Below are 20111 nucleotides of genomic sequence, written 5' to 3' on the forward strand. Positions count from 1 at the left end.
GTGCTGAGGGGGCGGGGCGCAGAGGGGGGCGACGATGTTACGCAACGAGCCAATTTTTTAAAACGTGGTTACGTAACACTATTCGATGGTATGTCTCATTTTAGACGGTTTTAAGTATGTGAATTGTTTAATTTCATACATCTGTGTCATTCACAGTGTAAATATGAGCATGGCTAGTGGTACCGCACGACTGTATTAAGTACTAACGATGGTATTTTCTTTAAAAAGTCGGCCTAATGTTCTTAACGTTAATAGCTGAGATTTCCTGGACATATTTTACTGCCACTAAAGAATGCAAACCTTTTATGGCGATGGCATGGCAGCAAACAGATGGGATTGCGAGAAAACAAGGCTTGGTGTCATGTTGTTTGTCTACCATCCAAGTATAACCCGATTAGGTGTTCTAATGAGAGATCGTATAATATAAATTGAACATTATTTGGAATTTGCCCAATATCTTGTGATATTTAAAAAGTGACAAGTCGTATCTCTTTTCATGTTGCAAAGTAATATTATGTACCATTATTCTCCTCACTCTGTCACGGTCTCCCCGTAATATTACCGATATTGCAGGAAAAATGTTTTAAACTACGTTCCAGCACCAGAGCACGATTTTATAGACTTTGACTTGCACACAGATAAAGCAGACGGGCCAGAGATCGAATACGTTCTAAATTTTAGCGACTCAAAGTCCAGTTTCTGTTAGTAATGTTGACCGTGGATTTTCACTAAATCATGAAACAAACGATGAAATACGACAAACGTGGAGGTTGGTATTAGGTTCCAGAATACTGTTTTTTTTAATACAGAACATGTCAGTTTTTGAGAATAATCCATGCATTTCACAATAGAGTAAGAGCGGTTTGCTTTACTTTCACTCATTAAATTCTAATCTCTGACGTTATCAGCTGGCAGTTTATACCACACGAGAAGCAACCTCAGGAGGAGAGAAAATACCTGATGGTAAAATCCACATTTTCCATAAACTGACACGTGCTGAGGTCACCGCCGAGGAGCCCGAACAGTTGTTCTCACGTATAAATCATCTGTACCACCACCTTTTATTCCACACACACATTCTCTTCACAAAATCACAAAACTCTACCTTGCTAAAACTGGCAAAAAATGAATTAATGGCAATAACTTAAACACTTTATTGCATTGGGAAGTACTTCCCTGTAAATTTATTGCAACAATTCCTCTGAGTATTCAACATTCTTTATCACATTATTCAAATAGTTACTGGATAAAAAAAAAACGAGTTTTTAACGAGTTTTCCTCCGTTAACCCTTTTTGTGAAAAGTGGGGGTAAATCATCCACCCTTCCGGCTCTCGCTCTCCGGTTACGCTCCTAGGTAGTGCAGCTCCTCTCCAGCGTCCCCAGGTACCCGATGAATCTCCGCAGGTTGACCTTGATGTTGTCTAGCACGCACAGCTGGTCAGGGCTGTATTTTCCCTTGCCTTCCTTGCGCAGCTGCAGGCAACATGGGGACCAGAGGCTGGATAAACCATACAGCAGTAAACGGGCTTCCATTGGGAACATGATGCATGTGTATGCTGACAGGACATTTAGCCTGTTATATCTGACAAGCAGCATGATCCGCTTTATCTTTTTGCCCTTTGGTTTATACTTAAACATCCACTTTAGATACCATTTATCTAGATGAGAGCTTTAAATAAAAATAAGACCATAAGAAATTTCATACTTTTGGGTATGAAATTAAAATCTACACAGGCTATTCAGCCCATCAAGCTCACTTGGAGAGAATTCAACCAATAGCTTGAAGCTGTTAAAATATTATCTAGCTATGATTTAATAATAATAACAATAGATACTTTTATTGATCCCCATGGGGAAATTGTCTTTACACCTCCCTCAACTTGCCCCTTGTAGAGTAAGTTGTCTGCGAAGGGTAGCCACTTGATGGGCGCCCAGGGAGCTGGGGGTTAAGGGCCTTGCTCAAGGACCCGCAGACGCGCTGAGTCACACGCTGCCCCGTTTTGAACCCAAGGTTGTAACTTGCACTACACTAACCCTAAAATTACAATGGGCATTAAAATGTTGCACTTTACAGTGATTTAGACACCAGTGAGTCTAACTGGGGGTTTGTGGACTGCAGGGAGAGTGACTTGGGGAGAATGTGCAAACTCCACACGTAGAGTGGGAGGTTTGAGCCACCCAACCCAGGAGGTCTGAGTATGCCGTGTACCTTGGCCTTGAACACTGGCTGCAAGCTCTTTAACGCAGGCAGCAGACCGATGTTATGTGCGGCTCTCTCTGCCTCCTTTCCATCCGCAAACACGTCAAAGAGAGCGTCCAGGGCCTCCCCGCACACCACCATGTTAGGGTCTTTCGACGCCACTTCCAGCAGGGCGTTTCCTATAAGCTGTGGGATTTAAAGAGAAGTCTGGAAATGGCCCCTCACTGATCCCAAACCAGGATGCAGCTTGTGATGTCAGCAGGGGTGGGGCCAAAAGGGCACTGGCCGCTGGCTGAAACACGATTCGCTGTCACAGCGGCCCCTCCCCTGTTATGCACCAATTCCTAAGATATCACTGGCTGATGACAAAGTTGTCCTCTCTGTTTGAATTACTACCAGGGATGCACATAACTGGTACACAAGTACGCAGTTCACCTTACGTGCAAGAATCGTTTCTTGTAACAGCGCAAATGTATATGTACTTCATGTGCACCTGCGCTGCTATGACAAGAAATCATTGTGCATTTTAAGCTTTATACCACAAAAGTATGAGTTAGCATATAAAGGGTAAAATGCATAATTTCTTGCCATAGCAGTGCAAATGCATATAAAACAAACATGCATTTGCACTGTTACAACAATCTAACGCTTTTAAACATAAATGCATACTTGTGTATGTGCATCTATGTGCATCCCTGATTATTATAATTTTTATACCAACCACCATAAAAAAACCTACAATTGCCCCTGGGTGCCGGTACCTGCAGGCTGTCTGCTGAGTCAGGCTCCCTGGCCAGCATGCTGCCGGTGATCCCCAGGATGGCCATTGCACTGACTCTGACGCTGACTGCTTCACACTGCGATGCTGCCTCGCTCAGACTCATCAGCTGCTGGGGGCTGACACACTGACCCACACAGACAGACAGACAGGGTCACCACAGCTGGGGGCGGCAAACGGCATTTATTCAGTTCACTGACGTTTATTCGCTGTCCCTCTAAGACGGTGCCAGGAGTAAAGTTGGCCGCACACTTCAAGCAACATCCAGACGAAACTAAATCAAATACATTGTGTCTTACTTGAAACGACGCTGTCCCCTCGTTCGTTCTATTTCACGCCAAAACTCTAGAGGGCGCACGATGTTTCTGACGCAGCAGACCCACAAATAGAGCGCATATTGTGGCCAATGCCTCAGCCATTTTAATAAAGGAGATGACAGTTCTTTTAAAATGGAAGTTGCCGTCATTATTAACAGCCACTATTGGTTTAATACTAGCAGCGGCACAGACAGGGAAGCAACAATTTACACGAGACTTTCAGTTACACCTTAACGAAACGCATGCATTCCAAGGCAGACATTACATGGTTATGACATTTAGGATTTACAACATGAACACGTACATATGAATTTACACTATTTAAAGACACATGTGGTGCGATGCAAAGCATGCTGGTAGCATAATTAGTCCTGCTGACCTATCCTGTGGTGCCACATTATGTCAGCCAATTGCTGGTGGGATTAGAACAAGCGGAAAAGGTTCGCATCGGCAACGCTGCACAGGCGGTGCGCTGAAAAGGTCATCACCGCGGTAATAATCGCTCATTCGGTGTTGTGTTGTTAAAATGATGTAGATTCTGTGTACTTCATTTGAAGTAGATAGCCACCTGAAGGGTTACCATAGCAACACAGGTGGAGGACTTAGGGCTGGAAAGGCTGGAGTTTCAAGCCCCAGGAGAAAAAACTGCTTCAGTGAATATTACAACCTGCAGTTTTACGGCCACTTGTGTCACTCGGGGGAGAGACACCGGAGGTCTGCATGCTAATCATTCTCTCACCTGGGGTATGTTCTTGGAAGCCATCATCTGCAGCAGTGACCGCAAAGCGCTGATGACCGCTTCCAGGAATTCCTCCTGCGTCGGGATCTCTGGGTGAGGGAAGCGCACGTCGGATCACTCGGGCAGGACGGGAAAACCACGCCGACCGAATCCGTGTGGACACACATGCAGCCCTTACCCGGAGTGCTGAAAACCAGCTTGGACAGGTGCTCTGCAAGCGCCCGCAGGGCTGTGGCTCCCCCCAGGGCCTCCATGTCCATGGCAGACAGGATGCTGTGGAGGCAGGTGAGCGCCCGGCATTGCACCCGCTGCATTCTGGGAAAAAGCCACTCCACTGAAGCAGGCCAATAAAATCCTACTGAAAACATGGAAAACTACAGCAGTTCGAAATTATATTGAGACCCACATGTCCAATAAAAACATGTTTTGAAGCCAAGGGCTAGCAGTTTCAAATTCATATCCAAAACCACAAGATGCATCGGTTTCCGGTCCACTCCTTTTAAGGAAGAGATACCGGCTGGTGTCAGAGGATATGTTTACTTTTTCATCAGGCTCTTCCAGGCCGGAGTCGTACCACAGACCTCCATGGCAGCACTGCTGGGGAACTCTGTCTTCCTGAGAACCTTCAGATTGGGAGCAAAAAAAGACAAAAATCATACATTTCAGGATTTAGGTACAGAGGGGAATAGGAAGAAGATGAGAGAATACTGTGGAGGTGAGGGATAAAGGCAGGGAGACAGGGGGGCCTGCAGTGAAGCACCTTCTCAGGGATCCTGAAGTTGACCAGCGCACTGTGGATCTCTGCAGACAGGCAGAGGGGGGACAGCAGGCTGGAGTTGACATCGGCAATGCCATCAGGGCAGATCTCGCTCTCGTCACTGCTCGAGGTTTCTTCCCATTCATCATCGGAGGGGTCTGCAGGCAGAGAGGCACACCGTTAACGTAAGTCCCAGACGTGCCACTGTAGGCCAGTCCTCAGCATCTTGCTCCCAACCCTGAGCCTCACCATCTGAGCAGCACATGTTGACGATTATTTCCAGCGAGGTTTGCTGAGCCACCAGCAGGGCATTGGCTTCCCTCAGCTCTACCTCTTTTGGCTGGGAAAAGACACAAACACATTCACTGACTCGTAGGCCTGAGTCCCACTGGTTTGCTGTAAGTATAATAAAAGCAAGAAATTGTTTATAAAATCAAGTACAAAAACATTACTTGTGAGCAGTGGTGGTTTAATGGTTAGGGAAGCACACTTGTAATTGAAAGATTGAAGGTTCGAATCCCCGACCAGCAAGGCACCACTAAGGTACCCTGAGCAAGGTACTGCCCCCAAGCACTGCTCCCTGGGCGCTGAATTAGCTGCCCCCTGCTATGTCATGATGTCGCAAATTCTAAAATAACTTATAGAAATGCAAAAAAACTTTAATGGGATTTTTTTAAAGTACCATTCCCACATGGAGATAACTGCATTACTAGACTGGGCCCTTTCCTGTGTAGATTTTAATCCTAAATACCCTACGGATCCTCAGTAGTATGTAAAGGTAAGGATGTGAAAAGCAGTTCTCAATGTAGAAATGCATACTGTGGCAAACACAATATGTGACTCCGACTGCTCTCCACAAGGTCAGGCCCATGCTCCCTAAAGCCACACCCCCTACACCATAAAGTGATCCTCCCCACCAGACAGGAGTCAGGCTGCATTATTATTTCTGCCAGCGCTGATTACGGTGTATGTGTAAAACAGCTCTTTAATGGGGTGGTTAATACCACAGTCACAGTGGGTGGAATTACCATCCAATGGAAAATAGTAAAGATGGACGACTCACAGGCTGCAGGTCAGAGAAGTCATCGCCCCCTTTGCAGCTGCTTCTCCCCTTCTGGGCTTTGCAGTCTCCCTCTGCCTCCTCATTTCCCTCCTCCTCCATGTCTTCGGTCCCATCCCTGTCGTCTGCAGCGGCGCCCCCCTTGACAGCAGCCCTGTGCCGGGCCTCTTCAGCCTCCCGCAGCTCTGGGATCAGCCTCCCGGAGTCCAGCTCCAGGGCACAGCCAAGGGTTTCCACGATGGCTCCTAGCGCGTGGGCCTGCCAATCAGAGGGCATGCTACTCTTCAGGTTCCACATGGCGCCTGGGGACGGAAGGAAGGCTCGGCTGTTACAGACTCCTCTCTTTACCATTTCATATGAACATGTATTAGAAAGATTACGGTCAATATGGAGGGAATTTGTTGAGCTGAGCCCTCCTCACTTTACACTCCATGGTGTTAATCCAGCCCTTCAAGAGCTGGGCCTACAGATATCCAAGAGGTGAAAGGGGATATCTGAAGCAGCTTACAGTAGGGCGAAGAATTACGATTAATGTGTGCTCCCTGGGATTTGAACCTACGACCTATACATTGTTAGTGAAATGCTCTACTTGTTGAGATATAGGAGCAAAGGGGAGTGGCAGGAGAGCTGCGTCGTTTCAGGACACCGTACCAGCGACGAGGGTGCGCAGCAGCACATGGGCCATGTCCGTCTGGGGTGACAGCAGCACGGACTCCAGCCCCTGCAGGACTGAAAAGTTCAGGGCAGCCAGAAGGTCCGAATTCTCCTCCGTCACAGTTTGCAGGCAGTGAGCTGGACATACACACAGGCACACACACGTGTTAGAATCCTGGAGCTTCCCGGCACCATGGCGCTCGGTATGCGTGTGTGTGTGTGTGTGTGTGTGTGTGTGTGTGTGTGTGTGTGTGTGTGTGACTGACCGGCAGACAAGGCCAGCTCCACGTTGTGTGGGTGTCGAGCCAGACACTGTAGCAGCACGTCCAGCAGCCCGGATTTGTTGAACACAGACATGGCCCGGCTGCTGCTCTCACTGAGGGACGTGGGGGGGCAGATACAACACGCATTACGCCCTGAGGTCAGTCTGCTTGTGACAGGTTCATAAGCAGCAGGACTACAGGATTACACCAAATGTAGCAAACATGAACCCAGGATGAGGACACTGCTGGACCCCAAAAATCCTGAGCAGCAGGAAATTTTAAACTGGGATTCAATTCACCATCATTTTATATGCTGTTAGATGCTAAAAATAAATTAAGCATACAGCTGCCTGAAATATATAGTACAGAATCTTCTCACTGTCCATCTGTCCTCTAACCACTTATCCTGGTCAGGGCATTGGGGCCTGGAGCTTATCTGGGGCAGCGTAGAGATACATTTTTTTGCAGTAGATCCACCACTGTCACAATGCTTTGAGAAAGATCCTTTGTTTTTCCAACACCTCCGGTGTGGACCAATCACTGTAGAGCAGTTATGATCAGGTGACGGAATGCAGCCAATTACCAGAGATTCCACAACAAGTGCACAGCTTCGTTGGCCACGTCCTCGACAGAGTGCCGCGGCTCTGTGCGCGGTTCAGCTGGGACAGGCGAGTCAAAGCCCACGTAACACTGTGGGCAAACGTAGAGCATTATGTCAGTTTGTGTACTTTTAAGTTACTAATTTTAATTTGATTTGGTGATCAGTGGTCATTGTTGACACAACACAGCACAACGAAATGTGTCCTCTGCATTTAACCCATATGTGACAATGTGACATAGCAGAGGGCAGCTAATTCAGCGCCCGGGAAGCAGTGATTGGGGGCAGTAACTTGCTCAGGGTACCTCAGTGGTGCCTTGCTGATCGGGGATTCAAACCTGCAATCTTTCAATTACAAGTGAGCTTCCCTAACCAATAAGCCACCACTACCCACCACTGCTGGACCCAGTGCTTCTCAACTTGCTTACGATTCTTCAATAGTCATTTATTTTGCTACAAATGAACCCTGCTCAAGGGTACAACAGAAAGAACATGGATTGACGACAATGATAAAATTTAGAAACGCATCACACTGGTTGCAAGTCCACCTCCCTGCCTTTCCTACACCGAATAAACCTTTCTGCTGAAACGGAAGAGTCATATGACCAAACCCGAGCGCACATTAACAAAGTCATATGGAAAGTTCGATATGCCTGCAGAGGGTATGGTTTGCTGAGGAGCCTGTAGGCCTCTTACCTCTCTCAAGAGAGCCGCCAGTGGCGTTAGCACGTCCTGCTTCACCATGTCGTCACAGACCTCAAAGCCTCCACAGGCACTGAGATTCCTGCCACGCGAAAAAAGGGAACCGTCAACGTGTCTTCAAACAAGGGCAAGCAGCAACTGCATTCAAGTGCATTTCTTTTGTTATTTTCTAGAAATGAATCCCAACACAAATGTTTTAAGGCGTTGCCCAGAATAGTGGCATTGCCCCAGTCTCCATCTCAAACCACACACACTATCCAATCAGTGTGGAAAATATTTAATCGGTCAAAGTTGCTTTGTTAATGTTACAAGTGTCAGTCAAGATTTATTTAAAGATATGCTAAATCAGCAGGTGGGTAGGATTTTCATGTGCTGTCAATTACTGTCTTCCTACTTCCTATTGGTCACTTTCTTAGATTCCCATTGGATTAAGCCAAACTATGACTAACGGCACATGGGAAATCCCACCCACAATGCATTTTGACATCTCTATCACTGAAATAGCAGCACAGCTCCTAAAGGTCTCATTTTTACCCACCTGAGAGCCCCGGCTGCAGTCTCCCTCACAGCCAGGCTGCGGTCCAGCAGTAGGGGCCCCAGGCACCGTACGGCGTCCCGCTGCAGGAAGGCCGGGATCACCTGCCTTAGCTGCACCATCCGCGAGATGCTGGCGCAGGCATACTCCCGCATATCTGCACTGGGGCTCTGCAGCTGCGCACACAATGACACCACAGTGCGGCCTACATCAGGCGTGTGCATACTTGTACGCATGTGCAGATTTTCTTTCCAGCTGGGTACATAAAAAACTGATTCAGCCTCCTCTTTTGCTATAGAGATGGTAGAGTTGGATGCTCTACAGCCAGAGTCCCTAACTGTGTGACCTTCAAGGTGGCATACTCTGGAGCAGCGTCTCCTGTTGTGGTGGCTGCATGAGTCTCTGCATCCTGCCCTGGTCCTTGCGGTCTCATGTTATTATACTGTACAAGGCCACACCCAAATACAAACAACCTAGGTGTGTGGCATGAAAATATCATTATTCTATAAGCAGGTTAGGCCCAACCAGCTGGGATGGAGCAAAAATGTGGACTGTCTGGGGTCCCTGAGGACTGGGTTGGGAACCACTGAGTCAGGCAACTCCAGTTGTCCATTTTGGATAGAGATTTGTTTGTATTTTATAGGTTAAAGTACTTAAAGCTTTCTTAGACTGTACAGAGCTGCTACAACACTTTATCTTGCCAATTACTGATTGCTAGCTTGTATGAGCCCTGACATGGACTAGCAGCCGTCTAAGGTATTCCCATGCCTTGCGCCTCCAGACTACCCACAATGCCCTGTACTAGAACAGTGATTGGAAGATAGACGGAAGGGTTGATGGATTGATTGATGTTGCCGATTTTGTGCCGTTCATACCGTCAAAAGATATTAAAAATACGGTTTATTTTATGCTGCATCTATGAACGAAATTCCTATTTGTGATAGTAGTTCCTATTATCGTTGTGACAATTACAATGTATATCCAAGTTAGTATTCTGTTACGGCTCAATGAAGGATTAGTAGAAGACACTTGACACTGGTTCCCCCACGATAACAGCCTTATAAAACTGCTGTCAGGATGTTATTTACATTATGTCGTAGACCGCTAGAAATTAGGAATACGTGAATTTTAAAGTTGATTTTCAACTTTTTGTGTGGGTACGGACATTTAAAATGTCCGTGTGTTTTATTATGATTTCTCAAAAAACGAATAAAATTATAGTCCGACAGGCTTAATGAGCAAGCATTTAATCACAGGTTTTATTTCCTGACGAGAAGTTACATGGACAGGGAACAAATGTTAGCTATTGCATGCTGTAATACACGTTCATCTTAACGTTAATTAAGATTGGGTGGAGGGGAGCACCATCAAATAACTCGACGGGAGTTAATAAATATGAACATTATAACATTAAATCTTACTTTTTCGAGCATCTCTCCGGCTGGAGAATCAACACATTCATCTTCAGTTTCCTTTACAATAGTTACTGGCAGCCCGTCAGCCGAAAATTGAGGACGCTTAAATTTTTTGTTCTTGCTTTTACCCATAATATACAATTAACGAGCGAATCACCGGTGACGACAACCCTCTGAGTATTATTCAGCCTCATATGCAAACCGAGTTAGTTCATAAACACTGCTACTCCGAAGTCCTGTATGTGCCTCTTGCCATGTGGAACTGAACCGGCATGGACCGTAAATGGAATCGCAAGGCCGTAAAACTGACTGTCGTAAAGGATTAAATCAAAAAGTCAGCCGAATCTTTTCGCGTTGATCTTTGCGTTCTTGACATTTACATGTAAATAATTCTATATAATGTGGGGTTTCCTGATGTTCACGTGCGTTCTATTCCTTTTTAATTAGGTTATTACCTAAATGGAAGATTTTAAAAATGAAAACTAGCCTATGATTTTCAACTGACACATCCCATCGTTTCCACGTTTCAGTTCTGGGACATATGCTTCACTTAAGGGAAACTTCGGCGTTCATAAGTTCGAAGATAAACTTTCAGTCCAAGTTCAGGATGTAATCAGAAGGCCATGTTTTATGTAGACAACATGCAAACCCCTGAGCAGTAGGTGGCAGCATGCGACATTCGGTTTTAAATAAATTCTGCCAAAAATAAAGGTAGCGAATTGCACTACTCCACTACAGTAGGGGGCGGTGTTATTATTCCGATTCTTCTTTTTACTCTGAAAGCCCGAAGTAGAATGTTCTCATAGAGCAAGTAAACGTGTGTGATGAGTTTATTTAGTCATTAACAGAAAACTGAGAAATTTAAAATTTAATTTTCAAAAAAATAACTAGAAATGGCTAGCGACTGCCAACTGAAATTGTCAAAAAATCTACTTCGGATGAAGGTGGGTGAAAATAAAATGTAGCTAGTTAGATACTTCAGGAGCTATGCTTCAGTTACTTTCTCAACGAAGCTTTAATTTGTCTAGTTGTGTACGATTTGCCTTTTTATCTAAAAATATTTAAAACGGCATGCCTTTGACTTTCGCAGTCTGTTAGGCACTTGTTACGAATTTGCATTATAGCGAGATGGCTATATTTATATACGTCTGAATAATTATAGGTTCAAAATGGTTTACAGATTGCTAGAGATGCGCCCTTATTGTTCCCCAGTTTATGCAGCGGGGCCTTGATGCTGAGGCCAAGAAGCAATTGGAAGAAGAAGAAAAGAGAATAATCAGCGATGAACATTGGTACCTGGACCTTCCAGAGCTGAAAGCTAAGGAGTAAGAATGTTAATAATCACTTATTTTTTTTATTTAATTGCTTATACAAGCAAGATCTCACAACACGTTGATGCTTGTAGGAGTTTTATCATAGAAGAAAGAAGTTTTGTTCCCTGCGAAGACTTGAGGTTTGGAAGAATGTCATTCAAAGGCTTCAATCCTGAAGTTGAGGTAACAATAAAATCTAAATATGATATGTGGTATGAAATATTAATAGATAAAGGAATTTATGTATAAGTCCTGCAGATTGTATATTAGATCAACAGATCCTTTTAAAATATAAAACAGCATCCACCTAGCTGACTTTATATAAGTGTTGTTATATGTAAACTGCCTTCTGTTACACCAGTGTTTCCCAGCTCGATACAATGGGACCCCCAGACAGTCCTCCCTAGGGAGCTGGGGGGGGAGCAAAAATGTGAACTGCCTGGTGGGTCCCTACGGACCGGGTTTAATAACTCAATTGCCATAGGCATTTTCAAATGATATTTTAAAAGGTGTATTTCATAATTTGATATAAATTTTCAGAGTACTGTGATGGGGAGTTAAATTCCTGTAACATCAGTATGTCGTATGTTCAGTGCAATGATGAATATGTACGTACAACTCAGAAGTGTTTGAGCACTTGGAGTTTCTTATGTTATACTTAGTAATGTGTCACATACAATACGAAAAAGTACAGAATGTCAATTAAAATAAAATTAAGGAACGATGTGACAAACATCAATTGTAATGAAAGCAGGGTAAATCTTAGACTTGTGAAAATATAATCTTTTATAGTAATTATAACTGAACAAAGTCTTGGCATTCTATTAATGAAAGATGCCATTTTTCTTAAAAACAAAATCACTCCAACACTGCCAGAGAAGTGTCCAGCAATGATGCGCAATGCTGGATGTGTATCCTAGGATATTATATCATACTTCATAACACATCTGGGGTGTTATGTTGTTATGTCAGGTGACTGCAGCCATGGCATCACTTACAACTTTCCTTCATCTTCTTCTTTCTTCATATAATTCTGACAGGGTGTTTCTAGCACATTGCATGTATCGCATGTTCAAAGTCTTTTTGACTAGTACTTTAGTACTTTGTTTTTTTTCCTCCTTTGTGTTCAGAAACTCATGCAGCTGATGAATGCACACAACCGGAATGAAGAGGAGGATGAAGAGGAGGACTTCAGCAGAATGGAAACTGACATTACAGATGAAGAAATGGCAAACAGGTGCGGAAAGGGTTTTTAATCCTATTCAGCTACTCTGTTTAAAGGGAGGTGTTTCCGCATTAATACAAGCCGATTTTCATTGGCTGCCGGCCTGATTGCCTCAGTTGTGCCTTTATGTCCCGTTAGGACATAAAGGCTGGTTACTGCTTTGTCCCTCCCGTTCAAGCACACCGTGTCCTTTCTTAAACCCCACAGATACGTCAGCTTGGTGGAGAGCATGAAAAGAAAATTTGCAAGGAAGCGAGAGCGGTCGGCCATTCAGGAGGAGGAGAAGGAGGAGGAAGTTAGCAAGGAAATAGGACCAAAGAAAAAGGCCTTTTTGAAGCCGCAAGATTAGCAATGTCCAGCCAATGTTTTTCAGCTACCAGAACCATTTTTGCCTCTGCCAGTCGTTTGATGTGTATGTTCATCACTTTATTGTAAATGACTTCTTATAAAAGATGTTCAATGGATGTTATACATCTTAATGACTTAATGTCATATACCTTAGGCTAAAATATTCATATCACATTTTGTTGTAGTTTTTTTTTTTTCTGTGCGGACCCTGTTCCTTGAGTTCCAGTTTAGCTGTTCCTGAATTTTCACATTTGTACTTAAGCCGGAGATTTTGTTTTTCTGGACTGGAGTTACTTGCCTCCCATCCAGGTTGTTTCCCTGTCCGGTGCCCTAATCTGGGATAGGCTACAGTTCTCACCATCAGACTCCTGGATGTGATGCTGGAGGCTGGTTGCTAAGCTTTGTGTTCAATCTAATTCTTTTATTTGTCATTTTATCAGAAACGAAACTGAGTGATACTTGCCATGACATGTGTGCGCTTGCATGTGTCCTGAGATGGACTGGTATGTAGTTCAGGGTACTCCCCTGCCATGTACCATGTACTACCTAAGCCCTTGCCACCTTGACTAGGATGGATGGATGGGTGGATGGATGAGAGAGAGATGTACACTTTGGGACGTTTTGTGAAAGTTTACCTCTGTTTTTTGATAAAAATGTCTTTTAAACCGTATAGTGAAAAAAGGGGGAAAGCTTATCCACTGTGATGTTTAATATTTTCAGGTAGTGTCTTTGAAAATCCATTGGTTATTGGACTATGTGAAATGGATTATTGTGCATCTTTAACCATAGGTCATCTCCCAAACCCCCTGTATCTTACACATCACCTTAAATCTGTTCTTCAAACTAAGTACATCTCTACACAAATCATTTTAGTACATATGTCCAGTAAATCAAAAAAAAAATTAAGGAATAGTTAGTAGTCCTTTTTTTTTTTTTTTCAAGCTTTGTTTTTGTGAGGCTCAATGAAGCATTGGGTGGCAAGTGATTGCGCTACAGGCTGTGCCTTGAATTTTGGATCCTTAGAGTGTATATGCAGCCCTGTTATTTAAAGGAACAAGTCTTTTTTCTAACAAGAGATTAAACTTGTCTTTCAAAACTGTTTCTACTTCTTCATTCGGTATATTTTCAATGTTGAATAGATCAGCACCTTCCTCATAGTTATAGGTGACCTCAGTGTAGGTCCAGCCAATGAGAGCACGGAACCCAGTGGGTGTCTGCTGGGAGCAGATGGACTTTTGCACAAATAATGACGCTGGGGAGGTCTGGAGGAATTGGATGTTCTCCATAAAGTGTTCAGGCTGACGTGGTGCCAATGTGAACCCATAGATTTTTTTTGTGATGCTTTTATTCAACAGATCGGACTTGGCAAATGCTTCATTTGGAATTATTTGCCTTCTACTTGTCTTCTGCAAAACCCACATTCCGTCTGCCTTTATTAAGCGGTAGACTCCAGGCATCTGAGGCTGGTCCTTATCCGCCGTAAGCTCAAGGGGCTGCCAGATCTGACCAGACACCCCGAAGCTGACGTCGGCAATGTATGACACACCGTCGATGTCAACTTTATTGATGAAGTGACTCTCCATGGGATTAAACTGGTTCAGAAGGTTGTTGAAGACCCTTGCCCCCAAAATTGTGTTGTTGTAGCCCAGCTCCTTCAGCACCCAGGAAAAGAGATAGTTGTTCTCACAGCACCAGCCTCCACGGTTCTTCCTTATAATCTTGTCATAGATAACGGCCAGGTCCATGGTGATCTTCTCTCCACAGTGTATGCTGAGATTCTCAAAAGGGATGGAATCTATGTGTAGCTTGTGGATGTGGTTCAGGGTCTCCAGGTCAGCTTTTTGAAAGGGGCCTTTATACCCAATCCGCTGCAAGTACTCTGCCACATTCATCCTATCCTGTGAAAGACAAATGTGATGTTCTCACGCATTTTTCAGCGTTGGTCCCCACGGCTCACTGCCTATCTTTTCTGTCTGAAAACTGCTTTTACTTTTTCAGTCCTGTTAATATTCATCATAATTGAGAATGATTACAGATAAACAGATATTTCACTTTTTTTGTCCCATAATATATAAATATAATGGTAAAAAAAATCAACATTATCAATAACTCGTTGTTAAAATAATTCTAATTATTAAATAGTTTAATGTAGTGCCTCTCCATACACGGACAAATTTGTCTGTGGAAAATATTTTGATTGTGGAAAAAAAAACTGTTGCCTATGTCCATGGTACAATACATTTTTATCAAAACATCTGTCAAATTTAGCCCTGAACCCTGATCTAGCTAGACTAATACCACAATCTCGTGATCTGAGTCAAACGCATATTCATTTAACTTAGGAACCAAGTTGGAATGATAACCATGAAACACCATCTTCAGCCATGTTCACTATCGTGCACAACGACTGCTCTCCCAGTTGTGCATGTAGACTAATGATGTGACGTTCACAAACAATTCGTCCGCCGGGAACGAGTCATTTACATGAACTATACACACAAGCTCACTTCCCAGCAAAGTTTCGTTCTTTTCGTTCTTCTGCTTGCTCTCAGAAATGTTGCCAATGCTGCTTCCCTCCTCGACTATGGCCAATGAGAGCCAGTGAGGCATGTAAGGGCGTGCTGTAAGCGAGCATTTGATTGGCTAAACGTCGGACGTATATGCCGACCAATGAACCGAGCGCATATGCCAGGTCACTAGTTCGGTACTTTCGTCCTCCTTCTTAAGGACCTGGCGAGGGTGAACCAGGGACTCGGTTATGCTGTCTTTTGGTTATTGCGTACTGGACAAGAGAGAAGTACCTCGGTCGTGACTGAAATACACCATCTACTGTTGTAGTATACAGCCTACATGTGCAATGACTTACCGTAGGCTGCAATTGGAATTTAGACAAGAAACATTTTCATGATTTAAGAGATTCTAATCAAGGTCTGTTAGCGTTTGGACTCGTTAGCTGTTAAATAAACGAGTATAGCCAAGGAACAATGTTACAAGAACTTGACAATTCATTAACAAATCACATGACTTCCTGGTGGTTTTTAACTTACTTTGTAGCACTGTTTATTCTAAATAATACGCTATTTTGACATTTCGGAACACAAGTGTGTTAGATCCACTTTATGCAATCGAGAAGTGCCACTGAAGGAGAACAAATGTTGGTGATAAATCTTTTAGGTGAAAGGAATCCAACGAAAAAAAACGGTAATTCTGTCCCTCCTAAGTGTAGACATGAGCTCCGATCATTTATTATAGACACCAATAAACTATTAACAGACGCTGCTGGCATTTCATAATTTTTTGCAAATGATCAGTTTTAAGCGGTGTTTAAATTGTGCCTTTAGCAAGGCATTCCAAACGTGATTGTTGCAGTTTTATTATTTTTACATATAGTAAGAAATTCTTAAGCCCAAGGTTTAATTACATAAGTAAAATGAAAAGTAACTCTGATACCGGATAACGTCGGCAGTAGATCTTTTAACGTCCGGTATAATCTAACCGAAAGTGAATAGAATTCTTCACTAGCTAAAATTTTCATTTAAGTTCCTGAAGTTTTCGTACCATTGATATTCATATAATCTTGCATCGTGTCCAAAGCAAACACCAATGGCTTAAATGAAAAACCGCTTAAAAATTTAGGTACGAGTTGTGGGCATTGTTCCACACATGTTCGCAGTTTACCACTCGTGACATGAATTTCAAGTAATGTAACTTGTTTAAAGACATAAATATTTCTTAAGATGAATGCATTAATACATATATTTGTACTTCGAAGAATGATACATTTAATATTGTTGGACAAGCAGGTACAGAAAATACTAACTTATTCTAGTATTACGTTATATACGACATAAATTTAAATAAACACCACAACTCCTTTTAATATGCATTAGACTCGGTAAACCAACTTGCAAACTATATATGAAAGTGCGTATGTTTCCTCAGTTCATGAACTTACCATTTATAGTCCGGGATGATTTGATACTGTTGCTGATCAGCCGGTAAAATGGTAAAAGTAAGAAAAAAATATGTGGGTGGGATTTCTTGGGTTATGCAAAAGACAGAGTAGACAGACAGACAGTTAGACAGACGGACAGACAGACAGACAGATAGATGAACAAACAAGCAAGCAAATCAATAAACATGACAAAATAAAAAGGATATAAATTCCTGTGTGTGTGTGACTCAGAGAACCTGTTTTCCATTTTACATGAATAGCATATCCAACCCCAGCAAAGAATTTTTATTCACCTTTTTCATGTTATTTTCTAGTGTAATAGAGGGTTATGTAAAGACAATTAACACATATTTTTGAATATTTATTAATACATATTGGTTATGCATTACTCTTTTATCGTTGCATTCAAATGTAGTCAAATTAAAATGAAAATATACAGCATGTCATTAAAAAAAATTTAAAAGTCACAGATCTAAAGAAAAAAAATCACATTGAATTGAAATTAAATTGAATTTAAACTGAAAATTGAAATGAAAATAAAATGAAAATTGAAATGAAAATGAAAATTGAAATTTAACTGAAAATAAATTAACAATCTCAGGTGGGGGGATGACTGTCACTTGTTATGTGTAGAATAGTGATAGTGAGAAATGAGACTTGATGAAATGAGATAATATGAGCCCCTAGTGGGTGGGATGACCATGTGTTAAGTCACTATCCACTGGCTACCTTATTAGTTTCTATTATGTCAAACCAGGGAGCAGCTGATTGTTTTATATTCATTAATAACGTTTCAGAATGATGTGTTTTACAATGCAAACCCGTGATGGACAACGATTGAAGCCGCATCCCATTTCTCATATGCATAATCTTTAACAATCTTGGATCAGCTAAACATCAGAGTAGGATTCACCAAAGTTCGGATGGGCTGGACATTAGGGTTTAGAATATGGAGGGTTGACATTAAAGCAAGGTAATGGTGGGGCAGGATGATGTTTTGCTGCAGGTTCAGAATCTGTGCCTTTGTTGAGAAGATGTGAATCCCATGGCAGGCAGAGTAAACATATTGCTGTTGGACATAAGATTCAGAGGGTCCAAGACTTGTTGTCCAAGACCCTTGTTCCAAGAACCAAGGTGTACTGTTCCGTTGTAAATTATACGCGCCTAACCCAAGCCACACCCACGCTGACGTGAACACATTACGAAACTGAGCTGAATGCATCACCACCATCTCAATGTGTAGAGATACTAGCAATCTACAGCAATATGCATGGGTTATCTGACGGAAAAAAGGGAGATTACTAGTAGTGTCATCATTCATTATATCGTGATGTGAAATACTATTAATATTGATGCGGGGGCGGCATGGTGGTGTAGTGATTAGCACTGTTGCCTCACACCTCTGGGACCTGGGTTCGAGTCTCCGGCTGGGTCACATGTGTGCGGAGTTTGCATGTTCTCCCCATGTCGTCGTGGGGTTTCCTCCGGGTACTCCGGTTTCCCCCCACAGTCCAAAAACGTGCTGAGGCTAATTGGACTTGCTAAATTGTCCGTAGGAATGCATGTGAGAGTGAATGGTGTGTGAGTGTGCCCTGCGATGGGCTGGCCCTCTATCCTGGGTTGTTCCCTGCCTCGTGCCCATTGCTTCTGGGATAGGCTCTGGACCCCCCGCAACCCAGTAGGACAAGCGGTTTGGAAAATGGATGGATATATTGATGCATTCCCGATAACTCAGAGCTTGAAAATTTTCAACGACTTTTTAAAAATGTATTAGTGGAGTGGTGGGGATCAAAGGCTTAACATAGTCTTGGTTGCTGACAGTAGTGTGTTATACCACATGAAAGCAATTGCAGGTAATTGCAATCCATGGCCTGATATCACTCGAGAAGATCTGTTGGTAATCCATCTGCAATATCCACTTTATATATGTATGTATGTATGTATGTATATATATAAATTATGTAACTTTATTTCCACTTGGTGCAATGACTGTATATGTATCATTCATCTATGCCACTACCCACATCACATGTGCAATATCTGTAATTGTATGCACAATGTCTTTCTATTTTATATTTTATTTTAGGCTGTTGCAACAAGGAAATTTCCCTGATGTGGAATTAACGTTATCTTATCCTCCATCTACGTGACTGCATAGTTAGGTGTTATGGCAGGGCAAAGGACAGACAATCCACACTGTGGCTCACAGAGACACAACTTTATCAACTCAGAGAGAAGACAAGAAACAAAAGGACCACAAGGGGTCAAAAACAAAGTAGGTAAAAGACAAAAACTAAGGCAGAGAGCAACACAGGAACAACCATAGTAGAACAGTAGCCAACACACGGCAACAGCTACAAACACCCAATGACCAACTGAGGAAATCGGGCAAGGGCAGGTACATCTATACACACATAATGAGGTTTTTAGCAATGGACAGGTGTGACCTATTACAGAACACTAATGATTACAAAGTTTATGGTTATATTGGATATCCCATCCAGGCAAATATTAAAGGGTATAATGGCAGTAAAATGTGATTGGGGGGGGAGAGCAAAGAAAGAGGTGAAAAAGGCCAAAGCAGTAAGTCTAACATTTGACATGTGGACATTCATACATCTGGATGCTTGTTTAACAGTCATTCTGTAAATGACGTGACATAGCTGTCTGCTGTATTATTGGGAGCAGAGAAACAGAAAACATAGCTGCAGTCAAGGCAACCTTGCTGGAGGAGTGCAGAATACAAAATGAAGTCTGGTGCCTTGAGTCTGATGCTGCACCAGGTATGATTGCCTGTATGAACAATTTTAAACCTTTACTGCATTGCACATGCACTAAATTTCGTTATGAAGAAGGTCACTGGTCGGACACAAGGACCTGACAATATCAGATCCAAGGCTGGACAGATTGCGAACTTCTTCAGAACTAGTACAACTGCTTGAAAAAGGCTCTGCTAAATTCAGCAGCAGATGGGGCAGACCCACTCTCACATTGATTCAGGAAGTGGAAACCCACTGGAATAGTACCTATCCCATGCCACAACGATCACATGATCAAAGGGAGCCAGTTGGTGCTGCTTTGGTCACTCTGAAGACAGAGTTTACAACCTTGACCTCAGATGAATATGTCGATTCGTGAATGTCTTGGTGATTTGTGTCATTTCAATGAGGCAACTGTTGAACTTTCTGAAGAGAGAAAAGTATCAGGATCCAAGGTAATTCCTCTCGTCCACATGCTTAGGCATGCTTTGA

The 20111-nt window shown here is 42.9% G+C and overlaps 3 protein-coding genes across 3 annotated transcripts; 1 reads left to right on the plus strand and 2 right to left on the minus strand.

Moving 5' to 3' along the window:
• Positions 1-776: 776 nt before the first annotated feature.
• Positions 777-10297, minus strand: heatr3 (HEAT repeat containing 3). The gene is made up of 15 exons (XM_049031215.1): positions 10026-10297; positions 8608-8780; positions 8064-8151; positions 7353-7459; positions 6773-6882; positions 6504-6644; positions 5856-6154; positions 5042-5132; positions 4796-4950; positions 4576-4658; positions 4214-4350; positions 4036-4124; positions 2963-3106; positions 2211-2387; positions 777-1474 (listed from the first exon to the last, which is right to left on the minus strand). The coding sequence occupies exons 1-15, from the start codon at positions 10149-10151 to the stop codon at positions 1352-1354; spliced, it is 2043 nt and encodes a 680-aa protein (XP_048887172.1). The 5' UTR covers positions 10152-10297; the 3' UTR covers positions 777-1351.
• Positions 10298-10568: 271 nt separating this feature from the next.
• On the plus strand, positions 10569-14001 carry mphosph6 (M-phase phosphoprotein 6). The gene is made up of 5 exons (XM_049031218.1): positions 10569-10963; positions 11232-11344; positions 11425-11515; positions 12463-12569; positions 12765-14001. The coding sequence occupies exons 1-5, from the start codon at positions 10913-10915 to the stop codon at positions 12904-12906; spliced, it is 504 nt and encodes a 167-aa protein (XP_048887175.1). The 5' UTR covers positions 10569-10912; the 3' UTR covers positions 12907-14001.
• On the minus strand, positions 13045-17045 carry LOC125751841 (arylamine N-acetyltransferase, pineal gland isozyme NAT-10-like). The gene is made up of 2 exons (XM_049031216.1): positions 16861-17045; positions 13045-14803 (listed from the first exon to the last, which is right to left on the minus strand). Exons 1-2 carry the CDS (start codon positions 16861-16863, stop codon positions 13925-13927), a joined length of 882 nt encoding a protein of 293 aa, XP_048887173.1. The 5' UTR covers positions 16864-17045; the 3' UTR covers positions 13045-13924.
• Positions 17046-20111: the final 3066 nt, after the last annotated feature.

Source organism: Brienomyrus brachyistius, chromosome 11 (assembly GCF_023856365.1).
Source record: "Brienomyrus brachyistius isolate T26 chromosome 11, BBRACH_0.4, whole genome shotgun sequence".
Taxonomy (NCBI): domain Eukaryota; kingdom Metazoa; phylum Chordata; class Actinopteri; order Osteoglossiformes; family Mormyridae; genus Brienomyrus; species Brienomyrus brachyistius.